Source organism: Bos grunniens, chromosome 5 (genome assembly GCF_055505025.1).
Source record: "Bos grunniens cultivar Pamir isolate PY7600 chromosome 5, Bosgru_T2T1.0, whole genome shotgun sequence".
Lineage (NCBI taxonomy): Eukaryota > Metazoa > Chordata > Mammalia > Artiodactyla > Bovidae > Bos > Bos grunniens.
Window position 1 is genome coordinate 11,241,620 of NC_141169.1, and position 18,035 is coordinate 11,259,654.

General features: G+C 41.3%; 1 protein-coding gene across 6 annotated transcripts in view; it reads right to left on the reverse strand.

Annotated features, from left to right (window-relative positions):
- The window catches only part of LIN7A (lin-7 cell polarity scaffold A), a 322,471-nt gene that overhangs the window by 292,968 nt on the left and 11,468 nt on the right, over positions 1–18,035 (reverse strand). Inside the window, exon 1 of one of the 6 annotated variants that reach the window (XM_086398867.1) lies at positions 9,761–10,142. The exons of 3 other annotated variants lie outside the window; for them this stretch is intronic. Coding sequence is in view for 1 of the 3 variants with exons in the window: in XM_086398864.1 (XP_086254990.1) it covers positions 11,864–11,879 (16 nt within the window). In the remaining 2 variants the exon portion in view is untranslated. Of the gene's footprint in view, positions 1–9,760; positions 10,143–11,863; positions 12,014–18,035 lie in introns of those variants that run through there. 2 more of the 6 variants (XM_086398864.1, XM_086398866.1) reach the window with 2 other exon arrangements.

Genomic DNA, 18,035 nt, shown 5'->3' on the forward strand with positions numbered 1-18,035 from the left:
CTTGAGAAATTTGTATGCAGGTCAGGAAGCAACAGTTAGAACTGGACATGGAACAACAGACTGGTTCCAAATAGGAAAAGGAGTTCGTCAAGGCTGTATATTGTCACCCTGTTTATTTAACTTATATGCAGAGTACATCATGAGAAATGCTGGACTGGAAGAAACACAAACTGGAATCAAGACTGCCGGGAAAAATATCAATAACCTCAGATATGCAGATGATACCACCCTTATGGCAGAAAGTGAAGAGGAACTCAAAAGCCTCTTGATGAAAGTGAAAGTGGAGAATGAAAAAGTTGGCTTAAAGCTCAACATTCAGAAAACGAAGATCATGGCATCCGGTCCCACCACTTCATGGGAAATAGATGGGGAAACAGTAGAAACAGTGTCAGACTTTATTTTTCTGGGCTCCAAAATCACTGCAGATGGTGACTGCAGCCATGACATTAAAAGACACTTACTCCTTGGAAGGAAAGTTATGACTAACCTAGATAGCATATTCAAAAGCAGAGACATTACTTTGCCAACAAAGGTTCATCTAGTCAAGGCTATGGTTTTTCCTGTGGTCATGTATGGATGTGAGAGTTGGACTGTGAAGAAGGCTGAGTGCCGAAGAATTGATGCTTTTGAACTGTGTTGTTGGAGAAGACTCCTGAGAGTCCCTTGGACTGCAAGGAGATCCAACAAGTCCATTCTGCAGGAGATCAGCCCTGGGATTTCTTTGGAAGGAATGATGCTAAAGCTGAAACTCCAGTACTTTGGCCACCTCATGGGAAGAGTTGGCTCATTGGAAAAGACTCTGATGCTGGAAGGGATTGGGGGCAGGAGGTGAAGGGGACGACAGAGGATGAGATGGCTGGATGGCATCACTGACTTGATGGACGTGAGTCTCAGTGAACTCCAGGAGTTGGTGATGGACAGGGAGACCTGGCATGCTGCGCTTCATGGGGTTGCAAAGAGTCGGACACGACTGAGCGACTGATCTGATCTGATCTGATCTAAATTTTGTGGGTTTTTTTAAACTAGATCATTTATTTAAATTATTGAGTTTTAAGAGTTGTTTATATATTTGGGGTTAAAGTGAAAGTGTTAGTCACTCAGTGGTGTCTAACTCTTTGCGACCCCAGAGACTATAGCCTGCCAGTCTTCTCAGTCCATGGGATTTCCTAGGTAAGAATACAGGAGTGGGTTGCAATTTATTTCTCCAGGGTATCTTCCCGACCCAGGGATCGAACCTGGGTCTTCTGCATTGCAGGCAGATTCTTTACCATCTGAGCTATTCTGGATACAAATCCTTTAACAGATATATTATGCAAATATTTTCTCCTGGTTCTTGAGTTGGTTTTTAATTCTCTTAACAATACCTTCTAATTGAAAATTTCTTTAACAATACCTTTCTTGACAATACCAACAACTTAAATTTTATTATCATTTTCTACTATCATTCATGCATTTTACATTCAGTCTAGGAAATCTTGGATTAACCCAAGCTCTCAAGCATTTTCTTCTATATTTTAAAAGAGTATAATAATTTTAGCTCTTACATTTAGAATTATGGTGCATTTTTGAGTTGAGTTTTCAGTGTGAATTTTGAGTATGATAGGAAGCGTCAGGGTTGATTTTTTGCATAGAGTATCAAATTCTTATAGTACCACTTACTAAAAGGACTAGCCTTTCTCCATTGAGTTTCCCCAGCACAACTATTGAATATCAATTGGCTATACACTTGTGGGCCTATTTCTGACCTTTATCCTATATTTCATTGCTTGGCATATCAATACTTATACTAAAATCATCTTGGTTACTATATCTTTATAGCAAGTTATGATATGAAGTAGCAACATAAACCTTCCAACTTTGTTCTCGGTTTTCAATTTTGCTATTCTATCCTGTCTGTATTTTCATATAGATCTTACAATTAAATCATCAATTAAAAAAAACCACTAACATTTTAACTGGGATTGTGTTACAACCGTGTAACAATTTGGGGAAAAATGACATCTTTAAAGTGTTGAATCCCTAACCACATGACCATCGTATACCATTCTATTTAAATCTTTATGTTCTCTGAGCAACATTTTGTATGTTTTAGAATCCAGTTCTTACACAAATTGTGTTAAATTTGACTCTAAGTATTTCATGATTTTGATGCTATCATAAATATTGTTTTTGAATTTTAGTTTTCAATTGCTCACTGCTGCTATATAGAGATACAATTGATATTTTCCTGGTAACCTTACATCTTCTCACCTACTAAAGTCATCTATTCATTTTAGAAGGCTTCCTTGGTGGCACTAATGGTAAAGAACCTGCCTGCCAACGCAGGAGACATGAGACGTGGGTTCAATCAATCCCTGGGTCAGGAAGATCTCTGGAAGAGGATATGGCAACCCACTCCAGTCTTCTTGCCTGGAGAATTCCATGGACAGAAGAGCCTGGTGGGCTGTATAGTCAGTCCATAAAGTCACAAAGAGTCAGACACCACTGAAGTGACTTAGCATGCATACATGTAGGATTTTTTACACAGATAATCATTTTGTCTGTGAATGAAGACTAATCACTCCAGTGTCTCCTGGCACCATGTTCTATTTTGAACTCTTATTACGGGCTCACTCTCTTATTTGCCATGGTCCATCTTGCCACAAAACCTTGTTTTTCTCTTTGTTTGAAACTCTCTTTCCTATACTATTTACCAACTGAATGATTGATTGATTATGCTTCAGATCTCAGGTCAAATATAACTTCCTCAGGGAAGCTTTCTCTAGGATAATTCTCCATGTCATCCCTTTCATTCAATTATTTTTCATTAATCCAGCCAACAAATATGAAGTACCTACTATTAAATGCCTACTCTGTGCCATGGTTCTTTCATAGTCCATCTTTGTTTCCTAGTACTTATCATTATTATAATTTTATGTTTATCTCCAGGATTATTTGACCACTACTCCTCTCCTGTAGATTGTAACCTTCAGGAAAATAAGAACCATGATTGGTTCTGTTCTTCTTTGCTGTCCATGCCCAGTTGAAGGCTGTTAACAAGGCAGGTACTATTAAATACTTACTGAATAAACAAATGAGCCCAAAGAAAATACACGTCCAGAGATGGAGGAAACATTTTGGAGTAGGGGTGACTTATATAATGCTATTCAACACACTGCACAAAAAGACCGCTCCACTGACTCTGTAACCAGAATTTAACTGCTGTATGTATGAAAATGGATCGGAAACATTTTTCAACTGTAATTCTAAGGAAGTTCTAGGAGACGGAATTTAGAGGTTGGGATGCAGACTCTAAGCATGAGGAGTTAAAAATTCACAAATAAAACATTTAATTGGATAAAAACAGATGCTGCAACTTCATATTAGACTAAAATAACAATATTTTCTTGTCAGATGAAAAAAAAATTAATCCCATAGACCATTGCTAAGTCACTTCAGTCATGTCCAACTCTGTGCGACCCCATAGACGACAGCCCACCAGGCTCCCCCGTCCCTGGGATTCTCCAGGCAAGAACACTGGAGTGGGGTGCCATTTCCTTCTCCATAGACCATTAGACCATTAGATGCCCTTAAAATTATACCTGTACCTTTTCTAGTTCATGAGTCATTAGGATCTAATTGACCTCAAAACAAACAGGCAAATGCAATAAACTTGAAATGACTTGCTCAACAAGGTCTTGAATTTATAGGAAATAGCCCGGTTTTGTTCTATTTCAGAGAAAATTAAATAAGCTTAGCTTTGTTTTATCTTTTGAATAAGATAATATCCCAATACTTAAATCTGAGTATGAATTCACATGTTTTAATGCAAAACAAGCTACTCTTACATTAAAAAGTTTAATTTTAAAGGCATTATTTTTCAAGTGTCATTAACACAAGCCACACCTGCCATAATTTCCTGAGTAGTTTTATTTTATCTTTAATTATATATACACTGAATACCTTAACTCAGGTGCAAGAACATCATCACATTCTTATAATGCTTTAAACAAACTACTTTCGGGACATTTATCAAGGATATCTTTAATGGGAAAGGAAAAAGATAAACATGTCTCTCTTAGGAATCCTTTTCTCCTACACGCATCTCAATGTCAACACTTATTACTGCATATAAATGAAGCAAAAGAAGGAGGAAATTGTGTTGGTTTATTAAGCTTGGATAGAGGTAGCGTTACTATTTTTATCTGACATTTCAATAACAGAATGCCAGTTCAAATGCCATAGAAGTCTGAAAGCAGTGGCTGAGAAAAACATATTGTTTACCTGAAAATCATTGTGTATTTAAAGGCATTATGTTCTTCTTATATATGAGATTAGACGGTACTTAACATCAGACTGTCACAATCCAGGAACATTTTAAACTAAATTAGATATGAAATCAGTACAGCTATTTTTGTCATGAACCATAGATTTCCTTTAAAAATATATTCTACAGAAAAAAAATTATATATACATACACAATTGAACAGTTCTTAAAAGTTACTCAAGCCAGTGTCCTGAGAAGTGCAAAAAGAAATGATTTATGTGAGTTGAACCACTATCATACCAGGCAATAACCTGTAAAATTCAAATAAGCATTTTAGGAATTCCAAAATATGAATAAGTGTTATTTCATTTCAAGAAAAAAAATTAAAAACATGGGGGTTTTGGTGGAAAAAATCAGAACTTATTGTTTTTATTTGCAATTAAATGTCAAATGTAAGAATTCACATGGCACAGAGTGAGTTGAAGAAAACACAGGTGCCTAATTCGCAAACTACAAAAAAAACCAGTATAAAGATGACCATCTGGGGAGAGCTGGCTGACTTAATTTTCCTATGAGCTTACCGTCTGCTCCATATTTTTCTTCCAAACTCCACATTCTGACCTTGAGAGTGCATCTACATGTTTTGCTATGTGCACCTCCTTCTGAACATAAATGCAGGCAGATGCAATTATGCAAAGGATATTAATACAACAAATGACATACTGTGTTTTGTAGTTTATTTAATCTCAATTTTCTGAGTTTTTAAAGGTTTTATTTCTGATACTTTTTCAGCCTTTCACAACCATTTTATAAATTCCTAGACTTTCCATGATACATCTGTAAGTATCGACAGCATAGTTCTAGAGAACAAGTGTTTCTTTGAGAGGCTCACAAGGAGGCCCAAAGGCAGACCCGTGAGAACGTCAAGGAAAGGAGCCATAAACCTAGGACAGTACTCCTTATACGGACACAATGGACAGACGACAAAGCTGAAAAAGTAAGGAGTTTCCAGCTTACCACAATATACCGACTACCCAAGTATGCAGAGGATTTTAACTGACATCCTGCAGGATTTCTGAAAGAAGCATCACACTTTATTGACATGGGGAATTAATATGCTAAGAATAAAAACAGGTTTTACATAGGTTATATTTTTATATCTCAGTCTAAATACTGAAAATGATGCTTACTTTCAAGTACTTGCTGCTGTGTTTTTTCTAAAACTAGTCTTTGGCCGTACCCCACATTATTTTTCTGGGGGAAAAAAAAAAAGGAAAAAAACCTGCAGCTATACTTCTTCAGTATCCCTAACTCATGCTCTACTCATTTCAAGATTATCCTCGTGCACTATATGCTACATGGTATCTGCGCTCCTAAAACTTGTTTCCAGCCTTGAATCAAGCCTTCCAGGTTAAAGCCCTAATTTAATTGTTGATTTACAATATTATATCGGTTTCAAGTGTGCTGCATAGTGTGTTGCTACGTTTTTTCATTACAATCATGAACCTATGGTTTCAGACAATAAAAGTATTCTCGGGGGAGAGGAACCCCAATTTACTCTTGGTTGTCTTCCAGCATCTTAAAGTTCACTAGGGGCTAAGCTAAGCTCATCAAGGCTGTGGACCTACATTTCCCCTTTGACTTTTTCCCTCTCCCATTCTCACCACCTATTAGTCAATAAGGCATGCCTATCATTATCTCTTCCTTCTTTTCCATTCTCAAAACTCCTTGTCAAATTCATGTAAGCTCATTCAGATTACAACGGTAAAATGACGGCAGTCCAAAATTGTCAACTGTTTCAAAGAATAACAGGGTTCCTGGAATAAAGAGTTCCTAGATAGCATATTCAAAAGCAGAGACATTACCTTGCCAACAAAAGTTCGTCTAGTCAAGGCTATGGTTTTTCCTGTGGTCATGTATGGATGTGAGGGTTGGACTGTGAAGAAGGCTGAGCGCCGAAGAATTGATGCTTTTGAACTGTGGTGTTGGAGAAGACTCTTGAGAGTCTCTTGGACTGCAAGGAGATCCAACCAGTCCATTCTGAAGGAGATCAGCCCTGGGATTTCTTTGGAAGGAATGATGCTAAAGCTGAAACTCCAGTACTTTGGCCACCTCATGGGAAGAGTTGGCTCATTGGAAAAGACTCTGATGCTGGGAGGGATTGGGGGCAGGAGGAGAAGGGGACGACAGAAGATGAGATGGCTGGATGTCATCACTGACTCGATGGACGTGAGTCTGAGTGAACTCCGGGAGCTGGTGATGGACAGGGAGGCCTGGCGTGCTGCGATTCATGGGGTCTCAAATAGGCGGACATGACTGAGTGACTGAACTGAACTGAATGATCTGCATATTCCATACAATTTGTAGATTCACAAAGTATCTTAAAGGCTACACATTAAAGAAACATCTTTCAGTTTGTTTAGCCTGATGTTTGGGAAACCCAATATTTCCTAATTCATTTTACCATGGAAAGTTTTTCAAAGAGCATCCAATAAAATCTTCCAGAGTTATGTTTGTAAAGCATTCATCTTCCCCGTATATTAAATCTTGCAGCCAATTTTCAAACTAACCAATAAATATACAGCTCAGATGATTTCACTTCCCTGCTCAAAAGTTTAAAAAATTTTTTTTAAATTTCCTTGTTCTAGATTACCCATCAAACAAAGCTAAGCGCCTCTCACTGCAACCTACATGTTTAATCTTATCTTCCATGACTTCACTCATCTCTGTAGTTCACCGTATGTCAAGCCTAGGATCTACTGTACTATAACTGCTCATCTTCAAACCAAATAAGTGTGTTTCATCAAATAAATGCATACCATCATTTAGCAACGAATCAACCTTTCACACACAACTCTGATACTATGAACATCTCTTTAAAGACTTAATGGTTTCTCTACTATGCTATGGAGAAGGTGATGGCACCCCACTCCAGTACTCTTGCCTGGCAAATTCCATGGATGGAGGAGCCTAGTAGGCTGCAGTCCATGGGGTTGCTGAGAGTCGGACACGACTGAGGGACTTCACTTTCACTTTTTACTTTCATGCACTGGAGAAGGAAATGGCAACCCACTCCAGTGTTCTTGCCTGGAGAATCCCAGGGACGGCGGAGCCTGGTGGGCTGCTGTCCATAGGGTCACACAGAGTCGGACACGACTGAAGTGACTTAGCAGCAGCAGCAGCAGCAGCAACTATGCTAAAGAAAAATGTATTTCCTTTCTTGTCTCCATGATTTAAAAAACTGTACTCTAGATAAAGTTCAGTTCAGTCGCTCAGTCGTGTCTGACTCTTTGTGACCCCATGAATCGCAGCACACCAGGCCTCCCTGTCCATCACCAACTCCCGGAGTTCACTCAGACTCACGTCCATGGAGTCAGTGATACCATCCAGCCATCTCATCCTCTGTCGTCCCCTTCTCCTGCCTCCAATCCCTCCCAGCATCAGAGTCTTTTCAAATGAGTCAACTCTTTGCATGAGGTGGCCAAAGTACCTGCACTGAATATTTTTAGCAAATTAATTTGTCATTATTGCACTGTTTTCCTAAAATAAAGGTGGTATGTGGTACTTAGCATTAACTAAGCCAGATAGGAAATTGGTAAGTAGATGTAGAATGATCACATTACCTGTGATCACTTCATTTCTTAACCAGTGTCAAAATACATATTCTTATCCAATTTAAAAAAAGTAACATCTCCTGAAAATACTTCTAAACCTTACAATTTTTTAATTACAATTTTAACCGAAATGGTACTTATTGTTCAAGAAATAATTAGTTGTACATTTGCTTTTGGTCAGGCATTGGCACCAGGCAAAAAGCAGTCAATAAAATAGACACAGTTATCAGTGTAGTTCTTACCATTCTTACAGACACAGGAGTTCCAGGCATGCTGAGTATTTTATCTCCTTCTAGCTACTACTATACTATTTCTCTGAAAGCAAAAGTTATCCAAAAAAGTTGTCCATACTGTCACTAACATCTCTCTTCTTATTCTCTCTTGAGCCAATACCAATGAAGCTTTTACCACTATTTCAACCACTATTTCAACCAAGTGTCAGGACCATCAGTGACCTTCACACTGCTAACCACAATGGTCAATTCCCAGACAATGTCTTACTTCACCTGTTATTAATACCATTTCACATAGATAAATCTTTCCGTCTTCTTAAAAGATTTTATTTACCTGGCTTCTGATCACCTCTCTCTAGTTTTCCTCCCTGGCTGGTGCTTCCACATCTTCTCAACCTTTAAGTGTTATAATTACCCAGAGCTGAGTCATCAAACATCACATCTTTACATCCTCCATATGCCTTTCAGTTCAGTTCAGTTGTTCAATCGTGTCCAACACTTTGTGACCCTATGGACTGCAGCACGCCAGGCTTCCCTGTCCATCACCAACTCCTGGAGCTTACTTAAACTCATGTCCACTGATTGGTGATGCCATCCAACCATCTCATCCTCTGTCGGTCCCTTCTCCTCCCGCCTTCAATCTTTTCCAGCATCAGGGTCTTTTAAAATGAGTCAGTTCTTCACGTCATGTAGCCAAAGTATTGGAGTTTCAGCTTCAACATCAGTCCTTCCAATGAATATTCAGGACTGACCTCCTTTAGGATGTACTGGTTGGATCTCCTTGCAGTCCAAGGGACTCTCAAGAGTCTTCTCCAACACCACAGTTCAAAAGCATCAATTCTTTGGTGCTCAGCTTTTTTTATAGTCCAACTCTCACATCCATACATAACTACTGGAAAAACCATAGCCTTGACTAGACAGATCCCAGACAGCTTTAAATACCATCTGCTGCTGTTGCTGCTAAGTCACTTCAGTCGTGTGCGACTCTGTGTGACCCCATAGACGGCAGCCCACCAGGCTCCCCCGTCCCTGGGATTCTCAAGGCAAAATACCATCTATATGTTGATAATTCCCATATTTGTATCTCCATCCTGGCCTCTTCTCTTGAGCTCCAGAGTTTTATATACATCTGCCAATTCAAACTCTCCACTGGAGTGTCTAATAGATATCTCTACAAGTCCAAACTCGGTATTTCTCCTGGATGTAACCCCTTCCCTTCTATGTTCTTCTAGAGTCTTTTCAATATCAGGTGAAATGGCATCTTGTCTGATTCTCAAACCAAAGACCTGATTCTCTATTAACCGCTTTGTTTCTCCTACACGTTATACTCAATCAAGCCTTCATCAAATCCTGCTGGCTAAGTCTTCCTAGCAAGTGCAGAATTTGACCACTTATCACTACCTTTCCTGTTACTACCCAGATCTGAACCCCCATCATCTTTGATATGGACGGATTCTTTTAATAACTTTCTAATCTCCCCGTCTACCTTTTACCCCTACTGTCAACACAGCTGCGAGAGCCCGTTCAAACTAAAAACCCTACCGCCTGTAGCTTTATCATCTTAAGAATAAAAGTCAAAGTCCTCAAAACAGCAGGCGTCGGGCTCCGCTGGGCGGAGGGCCCGTGGCCTACCTCAGGCTCTGCTGGGCGGAGGGCCTGTGGCCTACCTGCAGCGCTCGCTCCGGAGCTCGCTCGTCCACGCCACAGTCTAACCTAAGGCGGCCAGACGGCCCTCAGCGGCCGCAGTCACCCCGCATGGCGGCGGGTTACCTACAGCACCTGCGTGCTGACCGGGCGGCCTGGGACCCTGCCCCAACCACGCTGGCAGCTCTGAAAACTGCTGCTGGCAGACCTTCTGCCGCGGGGGCTAGGCTGGGCTGGGACAACCACACTGTCCTCAGACAGATGGGCGCCACCAGGCTAGGCCCCGGGCCCCAGACCAATGCGAAGCCCCTCTAGCCTGTCCGCGGGCCCACCCGCCGGGAGGCTAGGCCTGCCGGGGCCGACAATCCCGAATCCCAGCCTCGGGCCGCACTTCCGGGAGCGGCCTGGCGCCGCCTCGCGGCTGCTCCTGGGGCTGCACCTGGCTTTCCGAGGACTCCCCATGCAGAGCCCACACCCTGCGCCTTCTCCCTCCGCCCTGCCCGTCTCAGAGGTAACTGTGACAACTAAAACGACACCACTTGTCCGAGTGCGAGTTCGTGCTCAGTCGTGTCCGACTCTGCGACCCCATGGGCTGTGACCCGCCAGCTCTGCTGTCCATGGGATTCTCCAGGCAAGAATACTGAAGTGGGTTGCCATTTCCTCCTCCAGGGCATCTTTCCCACCCCAGGATGGAACCCAGGTCTCTTGCATTACAGGCAGATTCTTTACCATCAGAGCCACCAGGGAAGCCCCCTCACCCCCCGCCCCCTCCGAAAAAAACTGGAGGCCCAAAAGTCTCTCTATCTTCATGGACTTCTACCCTTCCCATTGTTGACTGCCCCAGGCATACCAGGCCTCAGTGCTTTTCCTAAAATACTTTCAGAATATTATTCATTCAAGGCCTTTACCCTTGCCGTTTCCCCTGGGCCACTTTTCTCCACTTATCCTCAGGGAAAACTCCTTATTTACTAATATCTAATGCAGGAGGACTTCCTCAGATCCACCCCTACTTTCCTTGCCCTATGTTTCTCCATATGACTTAAAATGATAGAAAGTACTATGTACTCAGTTGTTTGTCTTGTCCGCCCTCCACCCTCACCTCACTAGAATATATGCTTCACAAGAGTTGAAATTATGTCTATGTTAACTGCTGAATCCCCAGGACCTAGAACAGGAGTTAAGACTTAGTAGGCACTCAAGAAATACTGGAGTGAGTACCTGAGTGAATTTACAAAAGGGCGGGCTCCCCAGATATCTCAAATGTAAAGAATCCTCCTGCCAATGCAGGAGATTCAATAGACGTGGGTTCAATTCCTGGGTTGGGAAGATCCCCTGGAGTAGGAAATGGCAACCCACTCCAGTGTTACCTGGAAAAGCCCATGGACAGAGGAGCCTGGAAGGCTACAGTCCATGGGGCCACAATGAGTCAGGCACAACTGAGTGACTGAACACACACACACAAAAGGGCATTATAAACTGCTAAGGAAGCATGAAACAGAGGGAACCAAACTAGTCTTAGAGAACAAGAAAAGACTCTGCGGAATCTGAAACCCAAATGCTAAAAAGACAAGTAGGAATTTGCCAAGAAAAGGGAGGAAGAAGAAGGGAAAGTTTCTCCCCACAAAGAGAACAGTGCTGACTCTGAGTTTGTTTCTTCAACAAACATTCATTAAACACCTGCAATGTGCCAGGCTGTGTTCTAGGCATTTGGGACGTACATAGTAAAAAGGAAAGGCCATACATAAATTATTTTTGGCATATGGTCAGTTCATAAAATTAAGAACATATTAAGATATATTTAAAATGTTGGAAAATGATAAGCCACCAAAGAGTTTAATGCAAAGAGTGACATGATCACTTTCACATTTCAGAAAATCAAAACTAAACATAAAGCTAACCCCGAGTTCCTGGCTGTTTTGATACTTAACCGACAATAGCTTCCATTCAGGTTCCACAGTCATTTCTAATATAAGCCTGTAGTATCAGATAAAGCAAAACAGTGCTAATTTTCCTATATGTAAATTGTTTAAATGGTCTTATAAATAGAAGTTCTCAAGTTTTTCAAAACTTTAATATAATTTAATGTCATTTTATTTTTTAAAAGTCTTTTTTCTTAGCATACTTACTATTTTTCAGTGTCATATTCTTTCCTTATAAGTTCTATTTTTTAGAGTACACTTTTAAATCATTATAAATATGTTTATGGTCTCTTTCTGATTTCTTCTATATTTCCCATTCTTCTCTATGAATTTCTGTTCCTTCTGCACAAAACACAGAACTCACTCACCCCCTGACTTGTCAGCACTGACTCACTCCTATGTTCTCCTCATTTGTTTCTAATGTTTATTTGTGAGCTCCCATTTGGCAGGGATTATTTCTTTGATGAGAAACCAGTGTGACTGGATGTTTCTTAAGAGTGCTTTCATTTTACTTCCTCTAGTCTGTCCTAGGCTTAGATTCATTTTATCTAAGTTCCTTGAGAGAAAGTGTTCTGAACTAACTCAGTGGTATATATTCAGACTCCAAGCTAAGTAATACAGTTTAGGGTACGGGTATAATGAAAATTTAAGATATTTCCTCCAGTACCTGCTTTGTCCCTAGCCATGGGCTTATTTCTCAGTCTATGACCACTTGGCATCCACTTCATCTCCCTCTGTCCTCACCTGCCAAGATGTCAGCTCAATATCAATGCCATTACAGCCTTCACTTCCCCTTTCATTCCTGGCACCTGGAGATTACGCTTTCTCACTTGCAATCCAAACTATAGAGAGTTTTTTAATTGTTAGATTTTTATCTGGCACATCTTGATGTTTGTAATCGGAGAGGTTCTGTGTTAGCTCGGTCTGCCATACTACGGATTCACTCAAATTAGTCTCTAAATAGAACTTTAATTTGAAATGTGAGCAACAACATAAAGACAGTCTGCCTAACCAAATAGTTGCTCAGATGTGCAAATAAATACCAAATATTAACCAGGCTGCAAAACTGCTTTCAAAGTCTACCTCCCCAACTGGGAATACACTTTCTTACTCAGTTAGGTTAGTGTGAATTACAGCTCACATAAGGATGAGTTAACTTTGCACAACAGTAATAGTAAAAGGTATAGAAACTCATCCAAGCAAAGAGGGAAGGTGAGCCAGGCTCACACCCAGCATGGCAGGAGAGACACTAGGTGCCATACAAGTGGGGAAAGAGAATTAGCTAAAGTGTTTAACTGCCTGAGGAGAGTCCAAACATGAGCTAACATGACAATATAAAACCTCTGGAGTGGTGAATAATTCCAGACTTTCTTTTGTTCAAGATTTTTTTTTTAAATGTGGGCCATTTTTCAAGTCTTTATTGAATTTGTTACAATAATATTTCTATTTTATATTTTGGTTTTTTGGCTGCGAGGCATGTGGGATCTTAGGTCCCTGACCAGGGATCAAACTGGCAACCCCCACTTTGGAAGGCAGAATCTCAACCATTGGACCACCAGGGAAATCTTTCACACGCTTTTTTCACAAACTTTTACTAGGAGCTGATGAGAAAGAATGGATCACAGTTAAGAGTAAAAGTAAAAACCCATTACAGCTAGGAGACAGATAAAACACTTCTACCCCAAGGTGGGGGCTTCCCGGGTGGCTCAGTGATAAAGAATCCTCCTGCCAATGCAGGATATTCGGGTTCGATCCCTGAGTCGGGAAGATCCCCTGGAGGAGGAAATGGCAGTATTCCCCCAGTATACTCCAGTATTCTTGCCTGGGAAATCCCATGGACAGAGGAGGCTGGTGGGCTATAGTTCATGGGGTCTCAAGGATTTGGACACAATTGAGCATGCATACATGCACCCACCCCAGGGTGGAGTGAGAGGGAGGCAGGAAAGAGTGCTAACTCTGCAATCTTATACCAGTATTATTAGCAGCCCTCTACCACTGAAGAAGGGACAGGGAGCTCTCCCACCAAGACCCTCCAAGGATGAGGGAAAGGTTTAGTCTGGTAGACCGGGGAGAGACAGGATCACTGAGAAAGCCCATTCCTGAAACTCGGGAACAGGGTCTTCCTGAGACCAAGGCTGGGCTGGGACAACAGAGAAGCTCCTTTGTCTCCCACCACCAGGCTAGCAAGTACCAAGAACCAAGCAACAGTAGTCTACCTCTGGGGGACTGGAGAGAGCAAAGAGCAAGAACCATCTGGGACACTGTGTACAAGGAAGACTGCAAGCTGAGGGTCAAGCAACTCAAATGGTTAAACTGAATGCAAACTTAAAAGCCATTCTCTCTTTCCTATTTCTTTAATGCTCTGAAAGGTTGGCAGGCATTGTCTGTAAAGAGCCTGAGAGTAAATAGTATTCGCTTTACAGACCAAATGGCCTCTGTTGCAATTATTCAACTCTGCCCCTGTAGCCGAAAAGCAGCCATAGACGAATGAGCATGGCTGTGTTCCAATAAAACTTTACTTATAAACATGGAGATTTGAATTTAAAACAGTTGTCATATATCACAAATTATTTTTCTTTTTTATATTTCCAACCATTTTAAAATAATGTAAAAAAAAATCATTTTTAGCTCACAGGCTGAATTTGGTTTCGGGTCTATAACCAAGCCCTGGTTTAAAGAACGATTAGTAGCACTGACTTTTGCATTTATGACACAGAAATAGCAATAGCATAAAAGCCAAGAGGGAGCAGCCGGAAATAAGGAAGGCTGTGACAAGTCAAAGACAAATACCGTAAACTCTACCCCCAACATTAAAAGAAAGACTTATAGCAAAAAGCCTTTCCCTTCTCCAGGGGATCTTCCCAACCCAGGGATCAACCCAGGTCTCCCACATTGTAGGCAGATTCTTTACCATCTGAGCCACAAGGGAATCCCAAGAACACTGGAGTGGGTAGCCTATCCCTTCTCCAGCAGATATTCCTGATCCAGAAATTGAACCAGAGTCTCCTGCATTGCAGGTAGATTCTTTACCAACTGAGCTATTATGGAAGCCCAAAATAAGCAAAGGCTTATTAAATATTGGATCAGTAAAATATTATTTGAATGTAATATGCTTAGTTACAGCTCCTTTACATTTGGAAAAGGCATAATTTACAAATCTTTCACCTTGAAAGATACCCAGGAGAAACCTATAAGAAAAAAATAATTAAATGTATTTAAATAATTAAATGTATTTGAAAACAATGGAGAAAAATCCAAGAAAAGAAGCTTTGAAAACATGTTAGAACTTGTAAGACAAAGATTTCTTTCTTTTTGGCTGTTCTGTGTGGCATGTGGGATCTTAGTTCCCCAACAAGGGATCGAACCTGCATCCCCTGTGCTGGAAGCTCAAGTCCTAACTGCTGGACTGCCAGGCAAGTCCCAAGACAAAGATTTCTAAACCCACTGAGGGAAGAAATTAAACTAAGCAGGAAATTAGGCATACTTCAGTGTATATCTGTGTACAGCTAATCTTACCCACTGCTAATTTATTCAACTACTTAGGATAGAGGGTTGCTAAGGCCAAGATCATGTGATGAGTGCTACAATGTCCTAGCCTGCTGCTGCTGCTGCTGCGTCGCTTCAGTCGTGTCCGACTCTGTGCGACCCATAGACGGCAGCCCACCAGGCTCCCCCATCCCTGGGATTCTCCAGGCAAGAACACTGGAGTGGGTTGCCATTTCCTTCTCCAATGCATGAAAGTGAAAGTGAAGTCGCTCAGTCGTGTTCGACTCCTAGCGACCCCATGGACTGCAGCCCACCAGGCTCCTCTGTCCATGGGATTTGCCAGGCAAGAGTTCTGGAGTGGGGTGCCATTGCCTTCTCCTAAGCCTAGGTGGCTTAAAATACAGACCTTTTTTTCTCACAGTTTTGGAGTCTGGGGAGTTCAAGATCAAGGTGCCAGCAAATTCAGCTTCTGGTGAGAATCTCTTCCCAGCTGGCAGCCATCTGCCTCCTGGATGTATACACACTCACACGGCAAGGACAGGGAGAGCCCTAGTGCTCTAGAGGTGGTTAGACAGTATCACCGACTCAATGGACATGAATTTGACCAAACTCTGGGGGACAGTGGAAGACAGAGGAGTCTAGTGTGCTACAGTCCATGGAGTCACAAAGAGTTGGACGTGACTTGGCAACTGAACGACAACAGTCACATCATGACCTCCACCCTCATGACCTCATCTAGCCCTAATTATTGCTTGAAGGCGCCACGTCCAAACTATACTGGGGCTTAGGACTTCAACATATGAATGGGAAAGGGAGAGACAAAAGCCTGCAGTCCATAGCATATACAATCTTAATATTTTGCTACACGAAGTTATCATTTGATGCCAAACTGTCAATACTTACAAGATGTAAGTCATCAGAAGAAATGAGTGTCTACATGATCCAGAATACCTTATTTATCCAGAGGTGTGTATCTGTCAACCTCAACAGACTAAAACAAGTCTGAAAAGCTGGTGGGATGCAGAATTTCCCTTTGAGCCATGCAAATAAAACCTCATCATTCCTTTAGTAACATGCACTGGTATACTGCTTTACTTATTTTATCTTCCACTATATTTTTACAAGAACTTCATTTTCCAGAGAACATTTTCTGTACCCAGAAAAGAGAAGGAAATAAATCCTGTATTTTCAGGTGAAAAATGGTTAAAAAAATTAACAATTTTGGCCTAAAGGAGTAATTTTCAGTTGCCTCACAGGAGGTTTGCTTAGGTGGTAGACAAATATGGCATAGCTCGGGCCACTGAAACACATGTTAAAACCCCAAGGCATTTAGTTTAATGATCATGGGTAAGCATAGTGTGTTTATACCCTTCAGGATATTTAGAGCCAATCTTGAAGGAAGAAAAAGAAGTCACAATTTTTCTTTTTGTGCCTGAAAAGTCAGGTTGTGCCGCACTTGTTCCACTTAAAGGAAAAGAGTGTAGGGAAAGAGACCCAGGGCCCTGTTATCACTTTTTCAGCTCCCTCTGTGAGCCTGTCAACACTCCAAGTCTGTAAAGAAGTTTCACCTGTGCATGACAGATCAGTGAAAGAAAATCCGAATGTCACAGTCATTATCTCTTGGTTCCTTGGCACAGCATGGAAAGAAGGACCAGAATGTGGCTAGTACTTTCTTATAATTTCATATATTGGCATTCTCATCTTTTGTACTAAGAAAGTAATAAATATGATTAAGAGTAAGCACAACCGTGTATGAAACCCGTGCTCTTTTCAAATAATTGTGCTAGACTTTTAAAATATATCACAATTAGTCTTTACCAACATCAGTATATGTCCCTTCTGTAAGCTTTGACTTTCCCTTCTGTCTGGACAACGGACTCTCCTGGTGGTACCTCCTATCCGTCTGTCTGCTCTTTGAAGCCTCTGCAAGCACCTCTGTGCCTGCCATGCCTTACAAGTTCAAGTTCCCCAAAGCTTGTTACAGACCCTGTTATAGGCCTGTGTACTTGCTCTCTGCAGTGTATCACAGTGATTAAGCTCAAGGCCTCAATATCAACCAGCCTGAGTTCCAATCCCTTTATTTAGCCTTTTTCTGCCTCAATTCCTACGTCTTCAAAATACTAATAGCACCGACACCAGAGGTTTGTCTTCAGGACTGACTGAAATCAAATATGAGAACCTCTAAGCACAATGCCTGGTGTGCAGTAAATACTCAATATGTGTGAGCTGTTGCTAAAATACTCAAATTATGTTATCATAAATTATCTGATAATGTCTATCTTCCCTGGGCTGCACGCTTTACCCCTAGCCTTGGACTCTGTGCCTGGCACATGGCAGATTCTCCTTCTGTCTTGCATGGCTAAGAGAGGGAAGAACCAAAGGAATGCATCACCATACAAAGTGGGCATCGCTACTGCTATATTAAGGATGAAAGAAATAGGATGCGGAGAAAGTAAGCAGCATTCTAAGCTCCCACAGATAGTAAGTGGCAGAACTGCAATTCAAATCCATATCTGTCTAAATCTGAAGCTTGTGCACTTCACATTTATTGCACTGGGAAAAATCCATGCCCTGGGGAGAAGGGGATGGGGAATAATCAATCAATATTGAGCAGCTTATTTAATAGTATGAACTTGGCGGTGTTCTAAGCACTTAAATACATTTTCTCATTTTTACAGTAAATTTAGGAGGAAGAGACTACTATTATTTGCAACTTTATAGATGAAAAGTAAAGGAAAGAGAGAAGATTTTAACAGGCTAAGGTTACAGAGCAAAGGAAGGGGCAGGTAGAGGTAGGATTTGAACCCAGATGTCTGGATCTAGTGCTCGCACCCCTGACTGGCACCTGTATGCCTCTCTCAGCATCATGGGATGCTTCACAATTAAACAGCAC